General features: G+C 41.5%; 1 protein-coding gene across 1 annotated transcript in view; it reads right to left on the bottom strand.

Annotated features, from left to right (window-relative positions):
* LOC127634742 (elongation of very long chain fatty acids protein 2-like) overlaps positions 1 to 24803 on the bottom strand; it is a 103629-nt gene extending 78826 nt beyond the window's left edge. Inside the window, exon 1 of the mRNA XM_052114421.1 lies at positions 24658 to 24803. Coding sequence (XP_051970381.1) covers positions 24658 to 24660 — 3 coding nt within the window. The 5' untranslated portion in view covers positions 24661 to 24803. The remainder of the gene's footprint in view (positions 1 to 24657) is intronic.
* Positions 24804 to 26090: the final 1287 nt, after the last annotated feature.

The following is a 26090-nucleotide window of genomic DNA, read 5'->3' as shown; positions in this document are numbered from 1 at the left end:
AGCTAAAGCTAAAGTTACCATTGTCTCTAATTGTATTCATGGACACCACAGCTCTGTCTGTATAATTCATAACCGCACCTTTATTATGCACAATACAGTAAGGTGATTGTCTTTTTGAAAACTATGTACATTTTCTTTGAACATAAGAGTACTAAAAGTGGAATGTTTACTTGCAAAGGCCTGCAAATCTGCACAACATATCAGTACCATGAGGGATGTTTGTGGCCAGACTGACTCACAACAGCTGTGTAGTTTCAATTAACCATTCAGAAACATCCTGGTTCATTCTCAAAGTTGTGACTTCTGCCGGAGTCTCTCCTTCACCATTGTCCGACTCTGGTTCATACATATATGGCTGAACTCCGGCATTTACGCTGTCAGTCATATTAGTTCTGATTTGTTGTTGCTGTAATATCTGAAGACAAGCTGTAAAGACACAGCCCTCTTCCTGAAAGGGAGCGGGGAGCAGCAGCTCATTTGCATTTAAAGAGACACACAAACTCAGCGTGTTTTTTATTCCACCCAAAAAGAGACATTTATAACATGATTTAATAAATGATCCATTGGGTATTATGAGCTGAAAGTTCACAGACACATTCTGGGGACACCTGAGACTTATATTACATCTTGTAAAAAGGGGCATAATAGGTCTCCTTTAATCACATTTTTTTCTAAATGATTTAGTGAGGAGTTTCTGTTTGGTAGTTCAGGAAGCAGACCCAGTCTCTGTGTGATATCTAGGTGATACAGTCTCTATGTGTTGTAGTTTATATGACCCATGTGACAACTCAAGGCAGCTAGCAGACGTTCTGATTAGCCAGTTTGTCTACTTCCTGACCTGGGCCGCAGTTAGTGAAATACTATCACTATTAAGATTATGAGCCAAATTACTAGAGAGGAGAGTGGCACCCTCCCTGGAGGGATGGAGTCTGTCTCTCTTTAGCAGGTCAGGTCTACCCCAAAAACTCTTCCAATTGTCTTTAAATCCTAAGCTATTCTCCGATCACCACTCATCCAGCCATTCAGTGACACTAATCTAATATAAATCTCATCACCACGATGAGCAGGGAGGGGCCAGAGCATATTACAGTGTCTGACATAGTTTTTTCAAGTTCTCAAACCTCTTTAACATTATCTCTAGTGATCTCTGTCTGGCGAAGCCGGACATCATTAATGCCAACATGAATAACAATTTTAGAACATCTACGTTTGGCATTAGCTAGCACTTGTACATTTGATCTGATGTCAGATGCTTTGGCATCAGAAATGCATTTAGCGATGGTGGCTGGAGTCTCTATTTCCCCATTTCTTTCAATAGAATCACCTATGACCAAGGTTCTCTCAACATGATTCTCAGTGAGTGCATCACTTAGTGGAGAGAATCGATTGGAAACCCTAATAGGAATGGGAGAGTGGTGTCACTTTGCTGAGCGAGTATGCCGCCAAGATTTCACCCAAATGCCCTGCTGCGGGGGCTCTTCAGCCGGAATCAAAGTGTGTGTGTTGTTTGCTGTACTACCTGTTTTCGAAACCGAATCTACAGGCTTCTCTTTCTCACAGATCTCCACTAGTATTTGGATGTGTGTCTAACTCATTAACATGACTAATTCCTTACATTTATCACATGTGAATCCCTCACTGCTGACGGAAGAAGCTATAGTAAACATGTGGCATGTAATGCAGGTGTCACGATTCACTGTTGTCTGGCCTGTGTTTCTCCCGTCATCTGTTCCCAGACTACACTTCCCATAATTCCCTGCTCTCATCTCTGCCAGCTGTCCTTTATTGTCCTCACCTGTGTTTCATTTAGTCATTATCCTTTGTGTATTTAAGCCCTGTTGTTTGATCATTCGTTGTCAGTTGTTGTATGTGTTTGACCTCCCGTGTTTAACCTGTGCCCTTCGTAAATGTTTGCTCCTGTTCATGTTCTTGTTTCCCATCTTGGATGTTTTATTTGTTCCTGTGTCTACCAGTTATTTGTATTTGTATATTTTTATTAAAATCCTTAGCTGCACCTAGATCCAGCTCTCTTGACTTCTTCCCAGCATTACAGCAGGAAGCAATAATATGAGTGTATGCTCTGTACTGCAATTTTTTTTGTTATTGGTTGTTCCTGAGAGGCGAGGGTTTGAGATCGATGCAATAATCCATGTAGCACAGAGAAGAAAATGGTTATGCACTGTAAAATGCATGCAGTTGAATCGCGATATGAGAATAATGTGGAGGAAAACCTGATGTGCGCTGAAAAATGGCAGATATTAAAGATTAAATCTGAAAACAGGTAGATAAGCGATGCTAAAAAAGCTAACAGGAAGTGATGAACTTCGGAAGTCTAAGTATAAAGTCACAGGTCTAGATGGTTTACTAAGCGTGACATAAATGTCACAGCTGAAATCATATGTTGTGTTTTTTGTGAGTGTTGGCGATCCAATAATGATGATCTATGTTTTATCCATGTTCAATTTGAGGTATTTTATTTATTTTACACTTTCAGATAACTGGCTAGCCTATAGAGCAGTAGCAGGTCTACAAGCTGTATACATTTGTATGTCATCTGCACAACACTGGTAGCTGAAACTGTACCAGCGAATAATCTGACCAAGAGGCAATGTAAATATAATAAAGAGTAGTGGACCGAGAACTGATCCCTGTGGGACCCCTTGTTTGAGGGGCACAGTGGGTGATTTGTAATTCTGAATTGATATATAGTACAGCCAGTCTGTAAGGGCGAGCCAGGAGAGAGCTTCACCCTTGACAACTACATCAGAGGGGCATGAGAGAAGAAAGTCGTGACAGACAGTGTCAAAGGCAGAACTTAGGTCAAGTAATAGAAAAATGGCGAGAAAGCCAGATTCGCCAGAGAATAGTAGGACACGGACAACCCTAAAGAGGGCAGTTTCAGTACTATGATATGAACAAAAGCCAGATTTAAATAAATCAAAGAGATTATTATGAGTGAGGAAAGATTGTATCTGGGAGACAACAACTCTTTCCAGGAGTTTAGAAATTAAAGTTATTTGAGAGATCTTCTGGATCGAAGTTAGGTTTTTTAAGAACTGGAGTTACTGCAGTAGTTAAGTAGTGGTCTAACAATATGGGTTTTTTAATGGCTGATACTGATATGCAGAGAGCAGGGTGGCAGATAGGCCGATTCAATGCCTATATAATCACACAATTTAATACAGTAAATAACATAAACATAAAAATGCTAAAAAAAATGTACATACTCTTATTTAGCACTATATTTACTCAATTTCACACAAAATTGTAACTTTGTAAAAAATAATCAAAACAAAATATACTGTATTTTAAATGGTAGATAGCAGTTTCTTCTGATTTCTGTTTAGGCATTACAGTTTAGTAATTTATTTGCACATAAAGAAATTGTTAATATGTTTGGAAGAAAGAAATAACAATACACACAGTAGTCCAGCAACCATGGATGGCATGTCCATGTTAGCAATGGCAGTTTCTCAAAAAATAGCAAATCAAACCAATTGCACATAGTGAATAAGACATTTACTTATAGCACACATGAGTGCTTTTACTTTGAAGATGCACTCACTTGTGCGGATCTAGCCAAAGTCTTTCTAGCAAGTCATTCCACTTGTAGCCATCTTTCGAACACTCCCAGGAGACTACTTCCAATCATGCCAGTGCAGATCCAATCTACTTGAATTGGTGAACACTTAAATCTTAAAAACGGTTGGTCAAGATTATGATCAAAGAACATATTTCAAATCAGCAGTAAAATCTGACAATACTGGTGTCATAAATTGTGCTTCTTTATTCAGATTATGCTAAAAAAAACCCAAACGAGAAATTGGAGGAGATGGAGAAATGTAACCGGTGGAATAACGTCCGAATCGTCGAAATTCCTGAAACTGAAGAGGGTCAAGATATGGTGAAATTCCTGGATGGGCTCTTTCCGAATCTGCTTGACATAATAGTCCATGAGCTGGAAATTGAGCGAGCTCACAGAGTTCCAGCTCGTGATCCACTGAGGGGGACAGACCCCGATCAATTCTGGCCAAATTTCTGAGATCATCTGATAAAGTTCTTGTGTTGTGCGAGGAGTAAAGGAAGGCTTTTTTTGGAAGAACAGCATTTTCTTGTTCCCAGACATTGCAAATTCGACAAGAGAGAAATGTGATTAATTCAAGGAGTGCAAGAAACTCTTACATCAAGGTCGCTTTTGCACTGATGTTCCCAGCAAAATGTAGAATAGATGCTAAGGATGGCCGTAAAATATTTACATGTCCCCAGCAAGTGATGTCCTTCATAAAGTCAAGTAATTTTTTGTGGTATTCACATTGTAGCCAAATGGACCGACTCACTGAACATTCGTTTGATTGTATGAGGAAACTGGTTACGCCTAGAGGGTGGAGTTTATTTTGTGGAATAACATTTATGTGGATGAATCTACACATTCTATGTGTTTATTTAGCCTATTGGCTGGAGTTTGTTTTATAGATTATCTGTTGTTGTGTAACTTTGTCTCACAACATTTGAAAAGAAACCCCAGACTTGAGCAAATCCGATGGCAAAGTTGTCCTGGGGGCTCTCATAGGCGTGCATGGACTGTTTGAGTTTAGAGGGATGGACGCCAGTTGGCCAGTTGTTTTTGACACACAATCTATTTTTTCTCATGTCAAAACTTTAAATGTTAATATGAGGGGATTGTCTCTCTCCACAAGCGACGTGGAATACTAATGGCAGTTCTGGCCACTTAAGGCAGTTCTTAGGGGCCAGATCATACAGTATGCCTCATTCACCAAAAAATCCAAAGCATGAGAACTTGTGGAGTTGGAAGGGAATATTAAAATAGCTGAGGTAGAGCTGAAGCACCAAATTGAATTGCCCTGATTGATATACAGATATAATACTATTTTGTCGCAGAAGGTGGAGTTTTGGCTATTCAGGGCAAGACAGTCATACTTGAGTCGGGGGACGAGAAAGGAAATCTGCTGCTAGATATATAAAACAGAGAGAGTCTTTTTCTACCATTCCCTCAGTTAAATCTGCTGGTGGTGAAATATTTACCTCAGCCATTGATATTAATAATGCTTTTAAAGAATTATATCTTGATCTCTATAGTTCCATGTCTTCGTCTACTGATGAGGATATTAGAAAGTTTGTGGAATAATTAGAACTTTCTAAATCTTGGAGGAACTTGGTGAGATAATTAAGGCCTTGCCTACTGGCAAGTCTCTGGGGCCAAATGGCTTTGCTGCTGAGTTTTTTAGATCTTATTCTACAGAATTGGCTCCACGTTTGCTATTAGTTTATATGGAATCATTAAAGAATGGAAAACTTCCGCCAACCATAATGCAAGCCCGGATCAGTGTGATTCTTAAAGGACAAATATCCAAGTGAGTGTAAGTGTTACCGTCCAATTTCCTTGATCCAGCTAGGAGTTAAATTATTGTAATAACCGATTAAGTAAAGTTATGACATCTCTTATACATATAGATCCGGTGGGGTTAATTCGGGCCATAGCTCTTCTGATAACATTAAGCGTTTAATAAATATCATGTTGTCAGTGGCGAATGATCATACTCCAGTCGCTGCCATCTCACTTGATGCCTAAAAGGCGTTTGATATGGTAGAATGGGATTATCTTTTTAAGATTTTGGAAATGTACGGGTTCAAGAATACTTTTATTGTTTGGATTGAGATACTTTATAGACACCCAGTAGTGGCAGTACAAACAAATGGATTTCAGATTATTTTCTGAAATATTTTTCTTACCTCCACAGAATTATTATTTCTGTTAATTGGGCTAAATACGAAGCTTTTGCTCTGATAGTGTACTGCACGAAGTACGAAGTGTGATTGACTGGTATCTGACATCACTTGACTTCCTGTTAGTGACGGCTGCAAAACGTGTTTGTTTTTAGCCTGCTTAGGCTGCTTAGCATTGCTTATTCTTATATCATACGTTCATCGTTATATCCTTTGTCATTTTACCACATTTCAGGTTTTCTTCTTTTCTACTCTTTCATCTGCGTGTATTTTACCTGTTGCTGCTGGCGCTTGGCTAAAGTCTGTGTTTGTAGCCTGCTAGTTTTTTTTTTGCATCGCTTATATATATGTTTTCAGCCTTTAATCCTTAACATCTGCCGTTTTTAAGTGCACATCGGGTTTTCCCTCGCATTATTCTCTTATTGCTATTCAACTGCGCGCATAATCCACCTCCAACCACGTTCTATGTTTATCGCGATTAAACTGCGTGCATTTTTCAGCATGCACCCGTTTTTTCTCTGTGTTACACAGATTATTGTATCGATCTCAAAGCACTGCTTATCAACTAACAACAACAAAAAACAATTGGGTGAGGGATTCACTTCAATCTCAAACCTTTACTGCTCAGGAACAACAAACAACAACAAACAATTTACGTTAAGTCATGGCATCCGCTCATGTTATTTCTTCCTGCATTGCATGTCACATGTTTACAATAGCCTCCTCCTTCAGCAGTGAGGGATAACCATGTGATAAATGTAAGGAATTAGTAAGGGTCACAGAGAAGGTTAATGAGTTAGAGACATGCATCCGAACGCAAGTGGAGTTCAGTGAGAAAGAGAGGCCGGTAGCTACGGTTTCGGATGCGGACAGTACAGAGAGCAACACACACACTTTGGTTCTGGCTGTAGAGCCCCTGCAGCAGGGCATTTGGGTGGTGTCTCGGCAGCATACTCGCTCAGCAAAGAGACACCACTCTTCCATTCCTGTTGGGGTTTCCAATCGATTCTCACTCAGTGATGCACCCACTGGGAATCATGTTGAAAGAGCCCTTGTTATTGGCGATTCTATTGTAAGGAACGTGGAAATACAGACTCAAGCCAATATTGTTAATTGCATTTCGGGTTAATTGCAAATTTACAAGTGCTGGCTAATGCTAAACATAGATTTTCTAAAATTGTTATCCATATCAGCACTAACGATGTCCGGCTTCACCAGTTGGAGATCACTAAAGATAATGTTAACCCTCTGGGATCGACAGCCGCACCGGCGCGTTCTGCTGTTTTTTTTTTTGTCATTACAGCGGAAACAACTTAAAATTCTCTGTCATTTTGGGGCATACAGATAAGTGTAAGACATCATGAGAGACTATAAAGGGTCTACTTTTATTTGTGTACACTCACAATAACAACAAAACCTTGTGCTTTTGTAAAATAAAGAAAATAAAAAGGGTGAGCTTTCAGCAGTCTCTGTTTTTGCAAGCATATATCTTAAACATCACAAAAATGAACTGAACCTCCGCAAATACTTATCACACAAACATGAAACATACAGTCAGGTCCATAAATATTGGGACATCAACACAATTCTAATATTTTTGGCTCTATACACCACCACAATGGATTTGAAATGAAACGAACAAGATGTGCTTTAACTGCCTTTTGACTTTCAGCTTTAATTTGAGGGTATTTACATCCAAATCAGGTGAACGGTGTAGGAATTACAACAGTTTGTATATGTGCCTCCCAATTTTTAAGGGACCAAAAGTAATGGGACAATTGGCTGCTCAGCTGTTCCATGGCCATGTGTGTGTTATTCCCTAATTATAACATTTACAAGGAGCAGATAAAAGGTCCAGAGTTCATTTCAAGTGTGCTATTTGCATTTGGAATCTGTTGCTGTCAACTCTCAATATGAGATCCAAAGAGCTGTCACTATCAGTGAAGCAAGCCATCATTAGGCTGAAAAATCAAAACAAACCCATCAGAGAGATAGCAAAAACATTAGATGTGGCCAAATCAACTGTTTGGAACATTCTTAAAAAGAAAGAACGCACCGGTGAGCTCAGCAACACCAAAAGACCCGGAAGACCACGGAAAACAACTGTGGTGGATGACCGAAGAATTCTTTCCCTGGTGAAGAAAACACCCTTCACAACAGTTGGCCAGATCAAGAACACTCTCCAGGTGGTAGGTGTATGTGTGTTAAAGTCAACAATCAAGAGAAGACTTAACCAGAGTGAATACAGAGGGTTCACCACAAGATGTAAACCATTGGTGAGCCTCAAAAACAGGAAGGCCAGATTAGAGTTTGCCAAACAACATATAAAAAAGCCTTCACAGTTCTGGAACAACATCTTATGGACAGATGAGACAAAGATCAACTTGTACCAGAGTGATGGGAAGAGAAGAGTATGGAGAAGGAAAGGAACTGCTCATGATCCAAAGCATACCACCTCATCAGTGAAGCATGGTGGTGGTAGTGTCATGGCGTGGGCATGTATGGCTGCCAATGGAACTGGTTCTCTTGTATTTATTGATGATGTGACTGCTGACAAAAGCAGCAGGATGAATTCTGAAGTGTTTCGGGCAATATTATCTGCTCATATTCAGCCAAATGCTTCAGAACTCATTGGACGGCACTTCACAGTACAGATGGACAATGACCCGAAGCATACTGTGAAAGCAACCAAAGAGTTTTTTAAGGGAAAGAAGTGGAATGTTATGCAATGGCCAAGTCAATCACCTGACCTGAATCCGATTGAGCATGCATTTCACTTGCTGAAGACAAAACTGAAGGGAAAATGCCCCAAGAACAAGCAGGAACTGAAGACAGTTGCAGTAGAGGCCTGGCAGAGCATCACCAGGGATGAAACCCAGCGTCTGGTGATGTCGATGCATTCCAGACTTCAGGCTGTAATTGACTGCAAAGGATTTGCAACCAAGTATTAAAAAGTGAAAGTTTGATTTATGATTGTTAATCTGTCCCATTACTTTTGGTCCCTTAAAAAGTGGGAGACACATATACAAACTGTTGTAATCACACTGTTCACCTGATTTGGATGTAAATACCCTCAAATTAAAGCTGAAAGTCTGCAGTTAAAGCACATCTTGTTCGTTTCATTTCAAATCCATTGTGGTGGTGTATAGAGCCAAAAAGATTAGAATTGTGTCGATGTCCCAATATTTATGGACCTGACTGTATGTCTAATGAAAGCTTCAAATGTCTACTTTTCAATAAAACTATTAAAATTTAAAACAAATATTCTGCTGCAATGTAATCTGTATGAAACAAAGGGATGTACAGTTTCTCCTGGGTCAGCTAATTATCCCTAATGTGATCACACCCACAGGCAGAGGGTGCTATTCATACGGTAATGTGCTGAGGCGATCAATGCAAATGGTAAATGCCTCCAACTGTGCTTTAAAAAGCATCTAGTTCATTCACTTTTCTGCGCGTTTGGAAGATTTACAGGAGAGGAAACTCCTGGATTGTGATGAAGAGTTAACATTTTCCTCAGAAGAAGAGCGGGACTCTGATGAACATGCATTTTGAAGAGAGACTTGATCCAGCCAAGGATACAATTTCAGATTATTAAGTCATTTTGTTCTACTTACATATTAGTTGACATGCTATTTTATATAAACATGTACATATTTTACTAGTGGGATTGTTTCCAGACTTGCCAGCCAGAATTCAGGGTATTGAAATTTTAAATATGTCCTAATAGGCATGTTTTAGTTACATTTAAATGCTGTTCCGGCTAAAGCAGGATTTTAAATTGTATGCTGTATAGATAGATAGATAGATAGATATATATATATATATATATATATATATATATAAAATATAAAAATAATATGAATGTTTAGAATATATTTTAACTAGTGTTTACGCTACCTCATTATCATCAACAAAGCTTGTGCTTGCAAATATGTGTTCAGGTGTAAATGTGTCAAATGTGATGTAAATATACCCATATTAGAAAATCAGCATATTATAATGCTTTCTGAAGGATCATGTGACACTGAAGACTGCAGTAATAATGCTGAAAATTCAGCTTTGATAACAAGCTGCATTTTACAATGTATTCAAATAGAAAACTGTTTTTTTAAGTTCAGAATATCAATGTTATTACTGTATTTTGGATCAAATAAATGCAGACTTCTATTAAATGGTAGTGTAGGTCTAAAATTAAGTAAAGTCTTTACATAAAGAAAATGTATAGTCAGATTACTTCTTTTAAATTAAAACTTGATTTTGATCATTAAGTCTCCTCACATTAATTCTCTTTCGGTCACATTCCTCAGTGATAGGCCCAGGGGAGGGGTCTTTGTCTCCTCAGGTGTGAATCAAATCATTATTCATTATTGTTCACGCCTCCTCACATATGACCTTTCTAACACTAAAAATGTCTTACAAAAGTTACATGACTATATTGTTTTTTTATGAATGAATAATCAGGATGTTTTTCCACATAATTATGTAGCAAAAACTCTAGGCTAAAAGAGCCAGTTCTCAAAATCTTCTGGACAAATGTTTAGTATGTGTTATATGGCCTTACTTCAATTACTTAAAATGTTTGTTTTTTCAAAAACCATGCATAAACGTTATTTTCTCAAAAATTCAAACATGTACACACATGTTGCTCACATATTATTGTAGCCCAGTTTGTGCTGAATACAGTGTTATCAGACTTTAGCCATTAATATTGTTTATAAGTTTTAAGCAACTGAAAAAAGCACAAATGTCTAGGCATGTCAAAACTTCTCCAGGGCCCGAAACACCCTCAGAACCCAGAGGGTTAAAGAGGTGCAAAAACTATGTCAGACACTATGTCAGATACAATGATCACACTCATGCTCTCAAGAGAGCAGCTCGGAAAATGGAGTGCATGTGGAAGTATACAAAATTAGAAGTATTTTGTGGTGCATGGAAGGTTAGTGTCTGAAGCTACAGACAGGCACTAAAAGCTGCCAGGTCAGCATATTTTAGCAAATTCATAGAAAATAACCACAACAATCCTAGGTGTTTATACAGTACTGTGGCTAAATTAGATAGGAATAAAGCCTCAACTGAACCAGATATTCCATCGCAGCACAAGAGTAATGACTTTTTTTAAATAAAATTTTAATAATCAGAAATAAATTTGGAATTATGCAATCATCTGTTATCGCACCTCAGAAAACTTTGTCTAATAATCTTCCTCACGTGCAACTTCAATCCTTTGCTTTCATAGGTTATGAAGAGGTCATAAACATCAAAAGCCACAACATGTTTGTTAGATCCAAAACCAACTAAGCTCTTAAAAGAGGTATATCCTGTCATTTCAGAACCTCTTCTATGCTCAGGACAGAAACTTTAAAATGGCAGTTATCGAACCGCTTATTAAGAAGCCACAACTTGATCCTGGAGAACTGGCTAGTTATAGACCGATTTCAAATCTCAATTTATGTCGAAAATACTAGAAAAGGTAGTATCCTCCCAAATATGTTCATTTCTACAGAGAAATAGTATATACAAAGAATTTCAGTCAGGATTTAGGCCTCATCACAGTACAGACACTGCACTTATCAGAGTTAAAAAACGATTTGCTCTTATCATCTGATCGCGGCTGCATTTCTCTTCTAGTGCTTTTAGATCTTAGTGCTGCATTTGACATGATAGATCCCGACATTCTCTTGAATAGGCTAGGGAATTATGTTGGCATTTGTGGAGTTGCATTAGCAACTAAATAGGTCCTATTTAGCAGACCGCTACCACTTTGTCTATGTAAATGAGGAATTGTCAAACAAAACAAAAGTAAAATATGGAGTGCAACAGGGATCAGTTTTAGGGCCTCCTCATGTGCTGCTTCGCCTAACGAGCATGGCTTCAGGCATGCGATTTGTGAAACAGTTGTCACACTTTGCTTATAAGCATTGAGGAATTGGATACGTTTTTTGAATACGTTGAGTGGAAATTGATTGAAAATACATTTGCAAACAGGTGATTGAGAATGAAAGGATGAAAAAATATTAATTTATTAGGCATATTAGTTAGGCCAACAGAGAAGCTTTGCTGGCCCTGAGAAATCGAATATATACAATCAGATTTAATATATTTGAGCATTTATGTAGAAATTCCACAAAAGTTTAAAAAATATGTTACATATATGATGTGTCATTTTGTTCAGCATATATTGCCATTTTCACAACTAATGGGAATTTTAAGTGAATGTTAGGAATTCTTTGTATTAATGTGGGTTTTGTGTCTCATTTTCAGCACACAGGGCGAAGATGTGCAGTCACACATAATAAAGAATAGACATGAGAGTTCTAGTCTTACACTGAGTGGCCATTCACATTGAGCATGTTTATGTGTCCGTCTGCACTGTTTTATAAATCATTTTAATGTAAACGTGTGCTAGATAGACGTCTTTTGATGGCTTGTTTGTGTTTTTAGACACCATGTCAAATTAAAAAGAACTTAAACAGTTAAACTTCTCGAGTTGAGACACATACGTTTTTCACTTTTTTGCCGATGCATGTCATTTTTATGTCAAAACGAATGCATTCAAGCATGATTTCAAACATTGCGTTGAAATTTCAAATAAATATTTTGAATATTCGCTAATATATAGGACAATGCAATTACACAAACACCATCAACACAAGTCACGCCAGCTTCAAGCAGAATTAAAATGAATAAATTTATTCAGAACTGAATAGCCTACTGTGGCTGTTTACTTGCAAAAAAACTAGAAAAATAGAATTATTTATATCAGTAAAAATATTTATTAACACTTACTTTCAGCATACAAGTGTTCAGCATATATTGCCATTTTCAGATCCGTAGCCTAGAGGAGCATGGGGCACAAACTAACGAGGGGTTATTTGTCACACACATTGGTTATTTGTCACACACATTAAATGTTTCAACACACACTGGTAAGACTACTTTTAATTTGTTTACTTGTTGCCATATCAACACTGTATAGATGAAAAAAATGAAGAATGAAAAATTTATAAAAATAAAAGAACACCCATGGTACCATCCAGCCATGAAAAACTCAGTTTATATAGAAAAGAAACACACTGCCTGCCAATCAGATCACCTGGTTACCCCACACCTGACAGAGAGAGAGAGATAAAGACAAAATATATGCTCTAAATAAACACAAACAATATGGCCGAGAACGCAATCACAATGGGGACATATTTCACTTTTCTGTTTCCTGGAAAGTAGCGCGAGCTGCAGAAAAAAAACTGCTGACACTAAATGACATTTGACAGCAATGAAAACGACTCGGTTACTAACGTAACCTCGGTTCCCTGAGAGGAGGGAACGACTATTGCGTAAGTAGCTTACGCTATGGGAAAACTCCGTTTCTCGAGAAATATTGAAGTCTTTATGTAAAACGCATTGCAGCTGCACAGCAGACAGTGATGAGCGAGGCAGCTCGGTCATTGGCTGTGCTGCGGCAACTGCTCGAACCAGTGACGGGGCGACTTAGAATGCGCGACCAATGGGGGCGCGTCCCGCATTCGCGCGCTCAGAGCCTGCTGAAATTAGCATATGAGGGCTATATAATGAACATCCCGTCATGCCAGTTCTTTTAGGTTCAATCGACTGAAGCGAACTATCGAGAGGTCTCTCCTACTGCGTAAGTAGCTTACGCTATGGGAACACCATGTAAAACGGGCGTGCTGACTTCGCTCTATAAAGCCAGAGGCAGGTGCCTGAGCCTTAAAGCAAAGTGATATTCCACGAGCCGGCCAGCGGCGAGCTATATAGTGGGGTATGACAGGGCGCCCTTGCCTTCAAGGTGGGGCGCTCTTTGTACAAACACAAGCACATATCTCATGTACTGAGCTTTTGTGTACTGGTACGCAAATAAACCCTCTAAGTCGGTCAGAGACGGACCTTATAAGGGAGGAGGTGATGCCCAGCATATACATACTCCAGTTCATTCCACAGTCAGACTGACAGAATGTTGGAATGCAGTGAGGGGACCTGTAGGTTATAAAACCTGATAAATGTCGAAGGCGAGGCCCAGCCTGCCGCCGCACAAATATCTTCAATGGGTATCCCACTCGACCATGCCCACGAGGAGGCCATGCTCCTCGTAGAGTGAGCTCTGACGCCTAAGGGGCATTGAAGGCCCTTGGCTCCATAAGCTAGCGCTATAGCATCCACTATCCAGCGCGATATTCATTGCTTTGAGACAGCGAGACCCTTAGTTCGGCCGCCAAAGCATACGAATAATTGTTCCGTCTGTCTGAACAGAGCAGAACGTTCCAAATATACTCTGAGCGCCCTGACCGTGCAGAGTAAATTTGCATCACCTTCGTCTGCTGAGGACGATAGCGCTGCCAGAGATATTACCTGTGCTCTGAAGGGTGTAGAGAGCACCTTAGGAATATACCCGTGCTTTGGCCTAAGGCAGTCGTTAGGTCCAAATTCCAGGCAATCAGCGCTTGATGACAGCGCGTGCAGGTCACCCACTCTTTTAACTGAAGCGAGTGCCAGCAAGAGCATGGTTTTGAGCGAGAGCTGCTTGAGGTGCACGGTTCAGAGAGGTTCGAACGGGGCACCTTTGAGTGCGTCCAGGACCGTGGCCAGGTCCCAGATCGGCACCGAAGGTGGGCGAGGAGGGTTCATCCTTCTAGCGCCTCTTAGGAAACGAACGATCAGATCGTTTTTTCCTAATGAATGTCCTTTTATCAGGATTGTGTGACGCCGCTATGGCAGCCACATAGACTTTGAGCATGGAGGGTGTGCGGCCCGCCTCCAGCAGCTCCTGCAAAAAGGCGAGTACACTTGGTATCTCGCACGTTTTGGGGTTCAAGCTCTTGGTATCACACCAGTCACTGAACACTTTCCACTTTTGGGCATACAAGCGCCTCGTAGAGGGGGCTCGCGCCTCAGTAATGGTTTTCAGAACTCCACTGGGGAGGTTCTTGGGAACCCGTTGAGGGGCCGTGCATGGAGGGCCCACAGATCGGGGCGGGGATGAAGAATCATCCCGCTGGCCTGTCCTAGGAGGTCTTGCCTCAGCGGAATCGGCCATGGGGCAGATTGCATCATCTGTACCAGCTCTGGAATCCACGTCTGGTTTTTCCAGAGTGGGGCAACCAGGAGCACTGCACATTTCACCTCCCTGATCCGACTGATGACCTGAGGCAGCATCGCGATCGGGGGAAAAGCATACAAGGGGCGGCTCGGCCAAACTTGGGCGAGCACATCCGTGCTTTTTGAGAAGAAGAGAGGGCAGTGCGCGTTTTCCTTGGAGGCGAAGAGGTCGACCTCTGCCTCGCCAAAGGTTCGCCATAACCACTGAACCGTCAGAGGGTGGAGAGACCATTCTCCTGGGAGAACTTTGTCTCTGGATAGCATGTCCGCTCCTTGGTTCAGGACGCCTGGCACGTGCGCTGCCCTTAGCGAGCGCAGGTGGTGTTGTGACCATAGGATGAGCTCCCTGGCCATAGAGTGCAGGGAGCTCGACCTGAGTCCACCTTGGCGATTTATATGCGAAACTACCGTCATGTTGTCCGTTCGGACCAGGACGTGTTCGTTTTGCAGGTACGGAAGCAGGGCTCTGAGAGCCAAGGCGACCGCTTTCATTTCCAGACAGTTTATGTGTAGGCGCTTTTCCGGGTTTGACCAAAAGCCGGAAACAGGCCTGCCCTCGTAAAGGGCCCCCCATCCTATTTTGGAGGCATCTGTCGTGATAATTTTTCTCCGCGTATTCACGCCCAGACTCACGCCGGTTTGATACCAGTTTATGGCTTTCCAGGGCATCAGGGCTTTTATACAGCCGTGATTTGCTCTGATCAAAAAGTGGCCCGAGCGCCACGCATGAGTGGGGACACGGCTCTTGAGCCAGCGCTGGAGAGGACGCATGTGCAACAATCCTAGCTGGAGTACAGCTGATGCCGAGGCCATGAGACCGAGCATTCTCTGAAATCGTTTGACGGGGACGTGCGCGCCCGTTCTGAACGATGTTGCAAGGCGTCGAATAGAGAGCACACGCTCTGATGAGAGGCGCGCTGTCATCTGCACTGAGTCTAGCACTATTCCCAGAAAAGAAATATTCTGGCTGGGGGATAGCACGCTCTTTGCAAAATGTATTCTCAGACCCAGGCATTGTAAATGGCTGATAGTCCAAGATCTGTGTGTCATTAACTGAACCTCTGATTGTGCTATGATTAGCCAATCGTCGAGGTAATTCAGTATCCGCACTCCCCGCTGTCTCAGGGGGGAAAGTGCCGCGTCCATACATTTCGTGAATGTACGGGGGGCCAATGATAGGCCGAATGGTAGTACTGTGTACTGGTATGACTGTCCCTCGAAAGTGAATCTCAGAAAGGGCCTGTGGTGAGGCGCTATCGGGATGTGAAAGTAAGCATCTTTCAAATCCACTGATAGAAACCAATCCCCGGGACGAACTTGCGTGAGGATATGTTTGGTTGTTAACATTCTGAACGAGCGAATCATTAACGCTTTGTTCAGATGTCTGAGATCCAGGATGGGGCGAAGGCCACCGTCCTTTTTCGGGACGAGAAAATAGCGGCTGTAAAAACCCGCCTCCCTCAATGAGGGAGGAACAGTTTCTATAGCGCCCTTCTCTATCAGTTTGAGCACCTCGGTGCGTAGAACATGTGACACATCTTTCCTCACTTTCGTCTCGACCACCGCTGAAAAGCGGGGTGGTCTGCGAGCGAATTGAAGTGAGTATCCGTGTTTTATTATGTTCAAAACCCATTTCGGCCTGTCGGGATTTTTTCCCAGGCTTCTGCTCGCACAGATATGGGCTGAATGCCGGCTGGGGGCGTGTCGCAGTGACGTATGGGCCCCGCCGGCAAATCGCTTTGTGCTAACACAGAATCTACGGCTCTCAGAGGCGCAGGTGCGCGCTGAGCAGCCGTATTGAGTGCCGAGTGCAGAGGTGCGTGTGAGAGTACAGGCACATGCGCTATTTCCGAAATGCTCACAGCATGAGTCGGAGAGGTGCTTGAAACTGTATGAACAGTGTTTTGAAGTGGGGGTGCATTCATCATTATGGGCACGCGCGCCACATTCATAAAGCTTCAAGCATTTAGCGGGGAGTTTCTTAGCTCATGCATTGCATCTGTGATGTTTGCGGCATAGCTGTTTGAAACTGTGTGGGTAGCTGTGTGTAGGGCTGCGTGCAATATGGCAGGCAAACGCGCTACACTTATAGCACTTCCTGTTTTTACTGGGGAAGTGTTTATAACTGTGGGAAACTGTGGGAGTGCCTGTGTGTAGTGGTGCATACATGACAATAGGCACACGATCTACATTTTTGAGACATCCAGCCTGAGCTGGGGAGGTGTTTGGCACTGTTTGGACAGTATTGATATGTGGGAATGCGCACTTTAGTGTGGACATGTGAACCCTTAGTGACACAGGCAGAAAATAACTCTTTTAGTGATTTCTGTGTGTCGCCGTGAAAACGGCGTTTGATTGCAGGTGAGCGAGTTTTATGACTGGCCCATTGACTGCTGTATAGACATTTCCAGCCGCCTGTAAGGGGACTGGGTAAAGTTTTAAATGTTTGCGAGGGAGCGGTCCAGCATTTGCGAGACGCGTACTCCCTCTCTTTCTTCCTGCTGCTAGGAAGACTTACGAGGCTCTGTGTTCAGGGTGATTCTGAGTCGAGGGCCTCGTTGCTCCTGCGGCTTTCTTCGGCCAGCGGAACGCGAGCGGCGTCGAGCGTCCTTTTCAGGTCTGCCCTTCGGCTGGGAGACGGGCGGCTCTGCCCTGGCTCGCTGCTGCTGCTGGGGCGGTTTTTGAGATGAGCTGGAGAGCTTAGGCAGGAAGTGATGCATAGCTTGCGACTCCTTCCGCCCCTCAGTGAAGCGCTCCGTGAAATCTCTCACCGTAGGTCCGAACAGGCCGCTCAAAGTGACAGGTGCGTCAAGGAAGGGTGCCTTATCCGCATCCTTCATCTCCGTTAGCGTTAGCCACAGATGGCGCTCAAGGACGATCAAATTAGCCATGGCCCGGCCAATGGATTGGGCGGTGGCCTTTGTGGCTTGCAGAGCTACGTCCGTAGCACTGCGCAGGTCCTTAAAAGCGTCGGGTTCAGGTCCAGACTCGTCCATAGAGCGGAGAAATTTGGCCTGAAACACTTGTAGAACCGCCATCGAATGCAGCGCTGACGCAGCTTGACCGGCGGCGGCGTATGCGCGACTGGTGAGAGCTGATGTGGTTCTGCACGGCTTTGATGGGTGAGAAGCTCTGGCCTTCCATCCAGCGGTGGAGGGTGGGCATAGATGGTTGGCCACAGTCTCCTCTAGGGGCGGAGTTGCCTCATAGCCTCTTTCTCTCGCGCCGTCCACTGAGGAGAGCGAAGAAGAGAAAGAAGGCTTTAGGCGAGCCGAGTGCGGGGCTTTCCATGACTTTGTGAGCTCGTCGTGTACCTCAGGGAAGAAAGGAGAGGGTCTCTGTTGGGGGGCCTGCCGGCGCCCCTGCAGGAACCACTCATCCAGCCGGCTGCGGGCGGGTTCTTCCGGAGAAGACCAGTCAAGCCCGAGGTCTTCCACGGCCTTAGACAGGATACGGACGATCTCCGAGTCCATGCTGGTGCCCGCGCTCGACGGCGCGGGGTCGAACGAGCCCGGCCAGTCGTCGGATGCAGCGTCAAGAGAGAGGCTGTCATCCTTTCCGTCGTCATCCCCTGATGTGCCGAACGAGACGAGACCCACCGCTTTGTTGGAGGGGTGCAGGTCCGCTCTCGCGAAATGGACCGGCGGCGGGGAGACATCTGGTAGCAGTGATGCCCGCGGGGACTGAGCCGGCGTGACATCACCGGAGTCGGGGTGCTCTGGCAGCCTCCGTGAGCGGCGCTTTTTCTTGCGCGGCTTGAACAGAGGTGGAAGCACGGGGGCAGCCGGCTCGCTTGCGGTGAAAACGGCAAAGCGAGTGCGCAGCTCGGCGAGGCCCAAGGATCCGCCCTGAATGAGTGCAGCTTCTGCGTGGTCCAGACCCAGGCAGTGAGTGCAGATGGTGTGCCCATCTCCGTCGGAAAGAGGGCCTCTGCACGAGGCGCAGGCTGAAGGCATTTGAAACAACGCCTGGAAAATAACTCTTTTAATCTTAAAAGTGTCGCGGGGGCGAACACTTGTTCAGTAAAGGATATGCGATGCGCGCCGGATGGCGTAGCAGAAGGCTTCGAAGGCGGCTGAAGATGCCGGCGTCCTCTCAGCAGTCCCGCTGTAAGCTTGTCCACGGCGGCGAAAGACAAAAATCCGGAGGATCCAGCGAAGAGAAGGTCTTCGCTGAAGGAGATTAAATCTAAAAGAACTGGCATGACGGGATGTTCATTATATAGCCCTCATATGCTAATTTCAGCAGGCTCTGAGCGCGCGAATGCGGGACGCGCCCCCATTGGTCGCGCGTTCTAAGTCGCCCCGTCACTGGTTCGAGCAGTTGCCGCAGCACAGCCAATGACCGAGCTGCCTCGCTCACCACTGTCTGCTGTGCAGCTGCAATGCGTTTTACATAAAGACTTCAATATTTCTCGAGAAACGGAGTTTTCCCATAGCGTAAGCTACTTACGCAATAGGAGAGACCTCTCGATAGGGAACATACACAGATCAGATGAAACAGAAACTACAACTCAAGAACTGGAGATGTTTAACACATGAAATGAGAAATATAGATAACTGAAGAACATAGTTACACATACTTCATATTCATAACGGACGAAAGTGGGATCCCTTCTAGACAAGACACAAAAAATCTTCTCAAAGTGTTATTTTGGGAATCATTCAACAATGGAGCTTGGATGCACTCTATTGGACATTTCTTGTAAAAGTGGCAATTACAACACACTGGGTTAGACATAGCTTGTGTTTTCTAGTATTTTTACATTTCAGTTGATATTTAGGGGTTCAAGTCAAGTCAAGTCAAGCCAATAGGGTTCAAGCACTTAGCGCTGAAACCCTATTGTAATTGTCAGGATTTTTAGGGGTACAAGCACTGAAGGTGCAGGAACCCTACTGTATTTGTTCTGATTTTCTTATTATTCTTATTATTATTTTTTTCTGCCCTAAAAGTGTCTGGGCATCAGAGACCATCATAGAGATTCCAAACTTGATAGGATGGTTCCAAATCTCCCCCACTACTCAGGCATACAGACACACATCCTTCAGAGACTAGGTGGAGCTATTGTGAACAAAACAAAACCAAAACATTTTGGGCCATAAATCTTGAACCGTAAGGACAAGACCAAAAATTTTTTTCCCTCTGATTCCCTGCGCCATGCTGAAGAGTTCTACCCCCTGACAGAATTGCCATTTTATCAATAGAATTGAATTAACCTACTTTTTCGAACTCCTCCTAGCAGTGGCGTAGCCACGAGGGGACCTGGGTGGGCCTATGCCCCCTCATTTACATCAGATTTCTGATTGCTAAAAAAAAAAAAATTGTTGATTTGTTAGGATTGATAAATTGACCAATCAAAATGCTGCGCAGTAAAATGCGGCTGTTTTCAAACTTGATTTGTTTATGTCATGTGTTGTGCAACGTACGCTTTCATCTTCGCGTGAGAGTTCATTAATATGCAGTGACAATGGCAGGTGCGCAAAGTACATTTATTACGGTTTTTTAAAAAAGCACGGAAAGATGAGCGAGAAGGAGAAAATGTGCCATCTACATCGGAGTCTGCTTCAGCTTACTATGAGGCGACAGCGAGTGAAGCGGCACCTGAGGTTTCTCAGAACACAGAAACACAACAGCCTATTTCATCACAGGAGTGTAGCGGTGAGACTTCCACACAGATCGGCACAATACCCAATGACTTTGACAATTGATGAACCACCTTCACAACCAGTGATGACCACATTTCCTTACACTGAGTTTGCCGGAAAGAATTGTTGCTTTTCCCCAAAATGGTACAGTGAATTCATATGGCTTGAATATAGTTCAACAAATAATGCTGTGTTTTGCAAAGCATGTCGGCATTTTCCCGATCAATGCGCAGAAAAAGCGTTCATCTGCGATGGATTCACAGACTGGAAACACCTCCGCAGGTCATGCATCAGACACCAAGCCAGCAAATTTCATTCCCTTTCCATTTGTAAATATGATACATATAAAGCAACCCGTAAAACCCAGGGTACTGTTTTAAACCAGCTCTTTCGGGATGGCCGCACGTTTGTGGTGAATGCGTGAAAGTGGTCATTTACATTGTTATGTTCTGTGCAAACCAAGGCATTGCTTTATGTGGCCACAGGGAAATGAAGAGGCCTTAAATAAGGGCAATTTTTTGGAACTGTTTAGCTTAATTGCCAAGCATGGCCTATGAGTTGCGTGAATGTCCCGATCTGAGGGGGAGAGACTGAAACTGCATCCGGCTGCACTCCGTCGCGAGGATGCTTGTCCCTTGAGCGTGCACGCTTGCTGCAGCTAGATTATAATATATTGGCTTGCGACTTATTGAATCATAATATATGTCACTGTGCATTTTTTATCCTGAAAAAAAATTTAAAAACACAGCTTTAAATGGTAACGGGTCTGCACTTATATAGAGTCTTTTTAACCTTAACTGTATTCAAAATGCTTTACACTGTGACTCATTCATACACCAATGGCAGCAGAGCTACCATGCAAGGTGCTAGCCTGCCATTGGGAGCAACTTGGGGTTCAGTGTCTTGCCCAAGGACACTTCAGCATGTGGATTCATGTGGGCCGGGATTCACCAACCCTGCGATTATTGGCCGACCCGCTCTACCAACTGAGCCACAGCCGCCTGTTAATACAATTAATATGAGAGAGTTTTTTTTTGTGTGAGTTAAAGATGGATTGAAGTGAACAGAAAGGTGAGAGAGGTGTAGTCTTCACCCCATTATACACTGCAACAAAATATGTTTTTGATTTGTTTTTGTGTTGGCTTGTTTTCCAATATAAATATCTAAAACTCTTAAAACAACGTACATTTTTTAAGCATCTATACTGCAGAAGAAACATTTTTTATCTGAGAATGTTGAATATAATATTACAAATACAAATATTTGAATGCCTTGTAGAGCACAAGGGAGAATGGCTAGATGAGCCAGGTTCGAGCTGACAGAAAAGGCTATGGTAACTCAGATAACCCCTTTGTACAATTATAGTGAGCAGAATAGCATCTCAGAATGCACAATGCATTGAAGCTTGAGTCGGATAAGCTACAACAGCAGAAGACCACATCGGACACATTATTAGGACCCCCATAGTGTTCCTAATAAAGTGCTTGGTATTCACCAAGCACTTTATTAGGAACACTATGGGGGTCCTAATAATGTTCAGTGTCTCTACACTACTGGTCAAAAGTTTTGAAACACTTACTCATTCTTTATTATATATTTTTTTCACAAATTAGAATAATTGTAAAGTCATCAAACCTATGGAATAACATAAATGGAACTATGGGAATTATGTTGTGATTAAACAAAATCCTAAATAAATAAAAACAGCTGTTAGAGTAACTGTTATATTTTAGCATCTTCAAAGTAGTTACCCTTTGCCTAGAATTTGCAGACATGTACTCTTGACATTTTCTCAACCAACTTCTTGAGGAATCACCCTGTGATGCTTTTTAAACAGTAGTGAAGTGGTTGTCATCTATTTAGGCACTTATTGGCTGCTTTTCTTTATTATTTGGTCCAAGTCATCAATTTAATTTACAAATTTTGTTTTATAATGAACTGGCGACCTGTCCAGGGTGTCCCACGCCTTTCGCCCAATGTTAGCTGGGATAGGCTCCAGCCCCCCGCGACCCTGTACACAGGATAAGCGGTTGACGATGGATGGATGGATGGATGGATGGATGGATGGATGGATGGTTTTATAATGAAAAAAATTTATGTGGTGGCACAAATATATTTTTGTCTACAAAACTCATTTTAAACATTTAAGCATATGCCTTCAGATCAAAAGATTTTTAAGATCACGTGAAACATTTCAGTCATGTGTTTCAAAAGTTTTGACTGGTAGTGTATATATATACTCTGTGTGTGTATGTGTTTATACAGTATATATATATATATATATATATATATATATATATATAGAGAGAGAGAGAGAGAGAGAGAGAGAGAGAGAGAATACATTCGTTCAAACCAACAAAATTCATTTTTAAGGGTCAGATCAAGTAGACATAATGTAGCAAATTAAGGTAACAACCATGTAACAACCAGTGTTGAGTAAGTGATGCTTAAATAGTAATCAACTACACATTACTTATTACTTCTCTAAAAATTCTAATCATATTAATTTACTGATTGTTTTCTATAAGCAATCACATTACTAATTTCTTACTTTCTAAAACAATTTTCACAGAACTTTTTGTTTTTTCCCCACAAAATAATTCTGAATAATGTATTGTTCCTCCTTGTTGCATTTTCATTATCCAATTCAGCAATCACAGAAACACACTGAAAAAGCGAAAAGCAGCTCTTTTAAAAAATACTAAACTACACTTAAAATCAAATGTTTGATAATAACTTTATATAACATTAATAACAATAACAAATATTTGAGATGAGAACATAATTATACTGCATTAAGTCCAAGTGAAATTCAATAAAGTCATCAAAAAGTGATTTGATCACATTACTATGAACCGCTCAAATCAGATATCTAATGGATGGTGTTCACTCAATGTGATTTTAACTGCTTGCGAAATTAGCTAACACAATTCTTTATGATTTTGTCTCAACTTAATTTAATTGTGCACAATCCATCATGTTGGTACAAAACAATCCCAGCATGCTTTGCATGAGACTGATTTGAGGGGGTACATTTTTTAATTATGTGTTATTGTATTTCTATGCTAAAAAAAAACAAGCAGAATACTCATTAGTGTTTAATGTTCTGATATATTGGGATTTAGAGGAGTTTCTGTCATTATGTTTTTTTGGAGGTTTTGTAAAGACAAGAGATAATAATGGTTAGCTCGAGGATAGGAGAACAAAATCAGAGTGTAATGCTTTAATCATGAAGCAAATACTGAGAGATCATTAGTATAACAACTGATCTGAGATCAGTAAATCCTCAAATGCACCACACTTAGCATAATATACATTACTTTTTGTTCAGTATGACAAGGTATATTGTTGCCAGCTAACAGCACTTAGCAAGGTTCTATGGAGATTTTTGGACAGGTCAGATTTAAGTGAGGTTAACTCAATTAATTTAGGTTTTCACTAAACAAAACATTTGAGTGGAGCCTACATATTAATTTTATATTAAGGAAACTCATTTTCATTGTGTGGAACCATGTCCACAATTAAATTAAATAAAAATAAAAAATGTTCTTCAGTGCAGACACACATGTGAACATAATTCATGTTTTTTAAATATTCTAAATAAATAATATTATAAAAAAATAAAAAAAAGTAATATACTGAAAAGTAACTATTTAAAGTCAATAACTGTAATCTGATTAAAATAATTTTAATTGCAATGCAATAATAATAATTTTAAAAAATTGCCAAGAAAATATTATGTAATCAGATTACACCCAACACAGGTAACAACCAGATTAGCAGAGAGCTTGTTTTTGCATTTGTAACTAAACCATATCAAGAAAATGTAAGAAAGAAAATGTGTTCAATATATCACCGTTGACATTTTTTTTTAGCAATGAAACCTTTAAATTAAGTTCAGCCAAAATTAATAAATAGTTTATAACATTTGTTAAAATGCACAATAAATGTGGTGCTTGTCTCCATCAACTGTTTTGTAATGTTTCAATTTACTTTACTTTTCAATTTAAATATCCGATCACCATAACGCAAAATATAATGAACTGAGATAAAGAGGCGATCAATCAACGGTATTCTCCGTATTCACTTTCTCTAGCACTCAGAAAATTCCATAGATAAAACATCTAGTTCAAATAATCATGTGGGTGCTTACCATATCTACTGATTTCGACAAACAACGCAGGACAGCAGGAAAACTCTTGATCGATCGAGGGACCTTCTCCCGAAGCACCAGCAGCAGTCGTATGCTCAGCTGCTAGCTCCTCTGTAAATGAATGAGCGCGCGTCCGACCGATAGAGCGTTGGAGAATGACACGAGGTGGCGAGGTGATGCCAAAAGTTTTACGGAAGTGATGGTGACCAATCGGGGCTCACATCTTGGCTGTTGCGATTGCATGGACTATCAGATGACAAGGTCACAGTCTGAACCAAGGCAACACTGTGCAGTCCACAGCAAATACTTTTTTCTTGAATTAAAAACAGTTAATTCAGATGTTGCCTCATAATGCACATTGTAGGTTACTTTTCCATGTATATGAAATATTTAGTGACTGAAAGAATGCAAATCCAAGGCACTTTATTTTTATGTCTTATGATGGACCTAAATAAAAACCACAGGTTTTCTTTATGTCAACTTTATTTTGCTCAGAAAAAAGCGAACGTCAAAAATTACCGGTCATGAAATATAATTTTAAACAGTTTACAAATCTTTGGAGATATTCTGAAGTCCCTGACCCCTTTTCTAAAAGTACTCAAACACATAAATAATTTCTATATAATTTTCAGACATAATGCCTTGTACATCACTATCTCATGCACTTGTTGACCTATACCTCACTAAACTCCAGCAAGGCTTCACAATTTTGTAATGCAACTCTTCTAAATGACCCATAACGCCTATGCATCCCTTATAAATGACCCATGAGTGCACATTTGCATATGTAAAACAGTAAAATAAGTCTTTAATATGCAGTTTAAATCTACAAAGGCAAATGACTCTACTGCCCCAAGGACTAAGAATCAGACAAGACATGTTTGCATAGTGTGAAACAAACAGAAGTTTACCCTTCCAAAGGGCAGTTTTTGAAAGTAAACTACAGTGTCTGGGTGAAGGCTCTGTAAATTTGGCTTTTGTGAATAAATCTATATTTATTTTCAATACTTTTAGTTTATACAGCACAACAGATGCTTTGCAACTTTGGACTGCAACACTACTCTTTCACTCTCTGTTAAGCATTTAAGAACTGAAAATATATCCTAAACTTAAACAAATATGAGCACTTTATTAGTATTTTAGACCAGTTAATCTTGCCCCACAAAATGTCAAGGTGGTTGTTTAAGAGTTCATTTGCTTTATATAGCTTTGCAATTTTTTCTATTTGCTATGTGATTGCTGTACATCCCTCTTCTTTTGTCTGCTCCCATTAGGGGTTGCCACAGTGGATCATCCGTGGTCCGCATATTTGACTTGGCACAGGTTTTACACCAATGCCCTTCCTGACGCAACCCCCAGTGGCTGGGGACTCTCACTATGTGAATGCTTTACATCCAACATGTGTAAATTGCTGCCATATAGTGCAACAAGTT

The sequence above is a fragment of the Xyrauchen texanus genome, chromosome 42 (genome assembly GCF_025860055.1).
Source record: "Xyrauchen texanus isolate HMW12.3.18 chromosome 42, RBS_HiC_50CHRs, whole genome shotgun sequence".
In the NCBI taxonomy this organism is placed as follows: Eukaryota; Metazoa; Chordata; class Actinopteri; order Cypriniformes; family Catostomidae; genus Xyrauchen; species Xyrauchen texanus.
The sequence above is the reverse complement of the archived record's forward strand: the minus strand, read 5'-3'. Positions and strand labels throughout refer to the sequence as shown.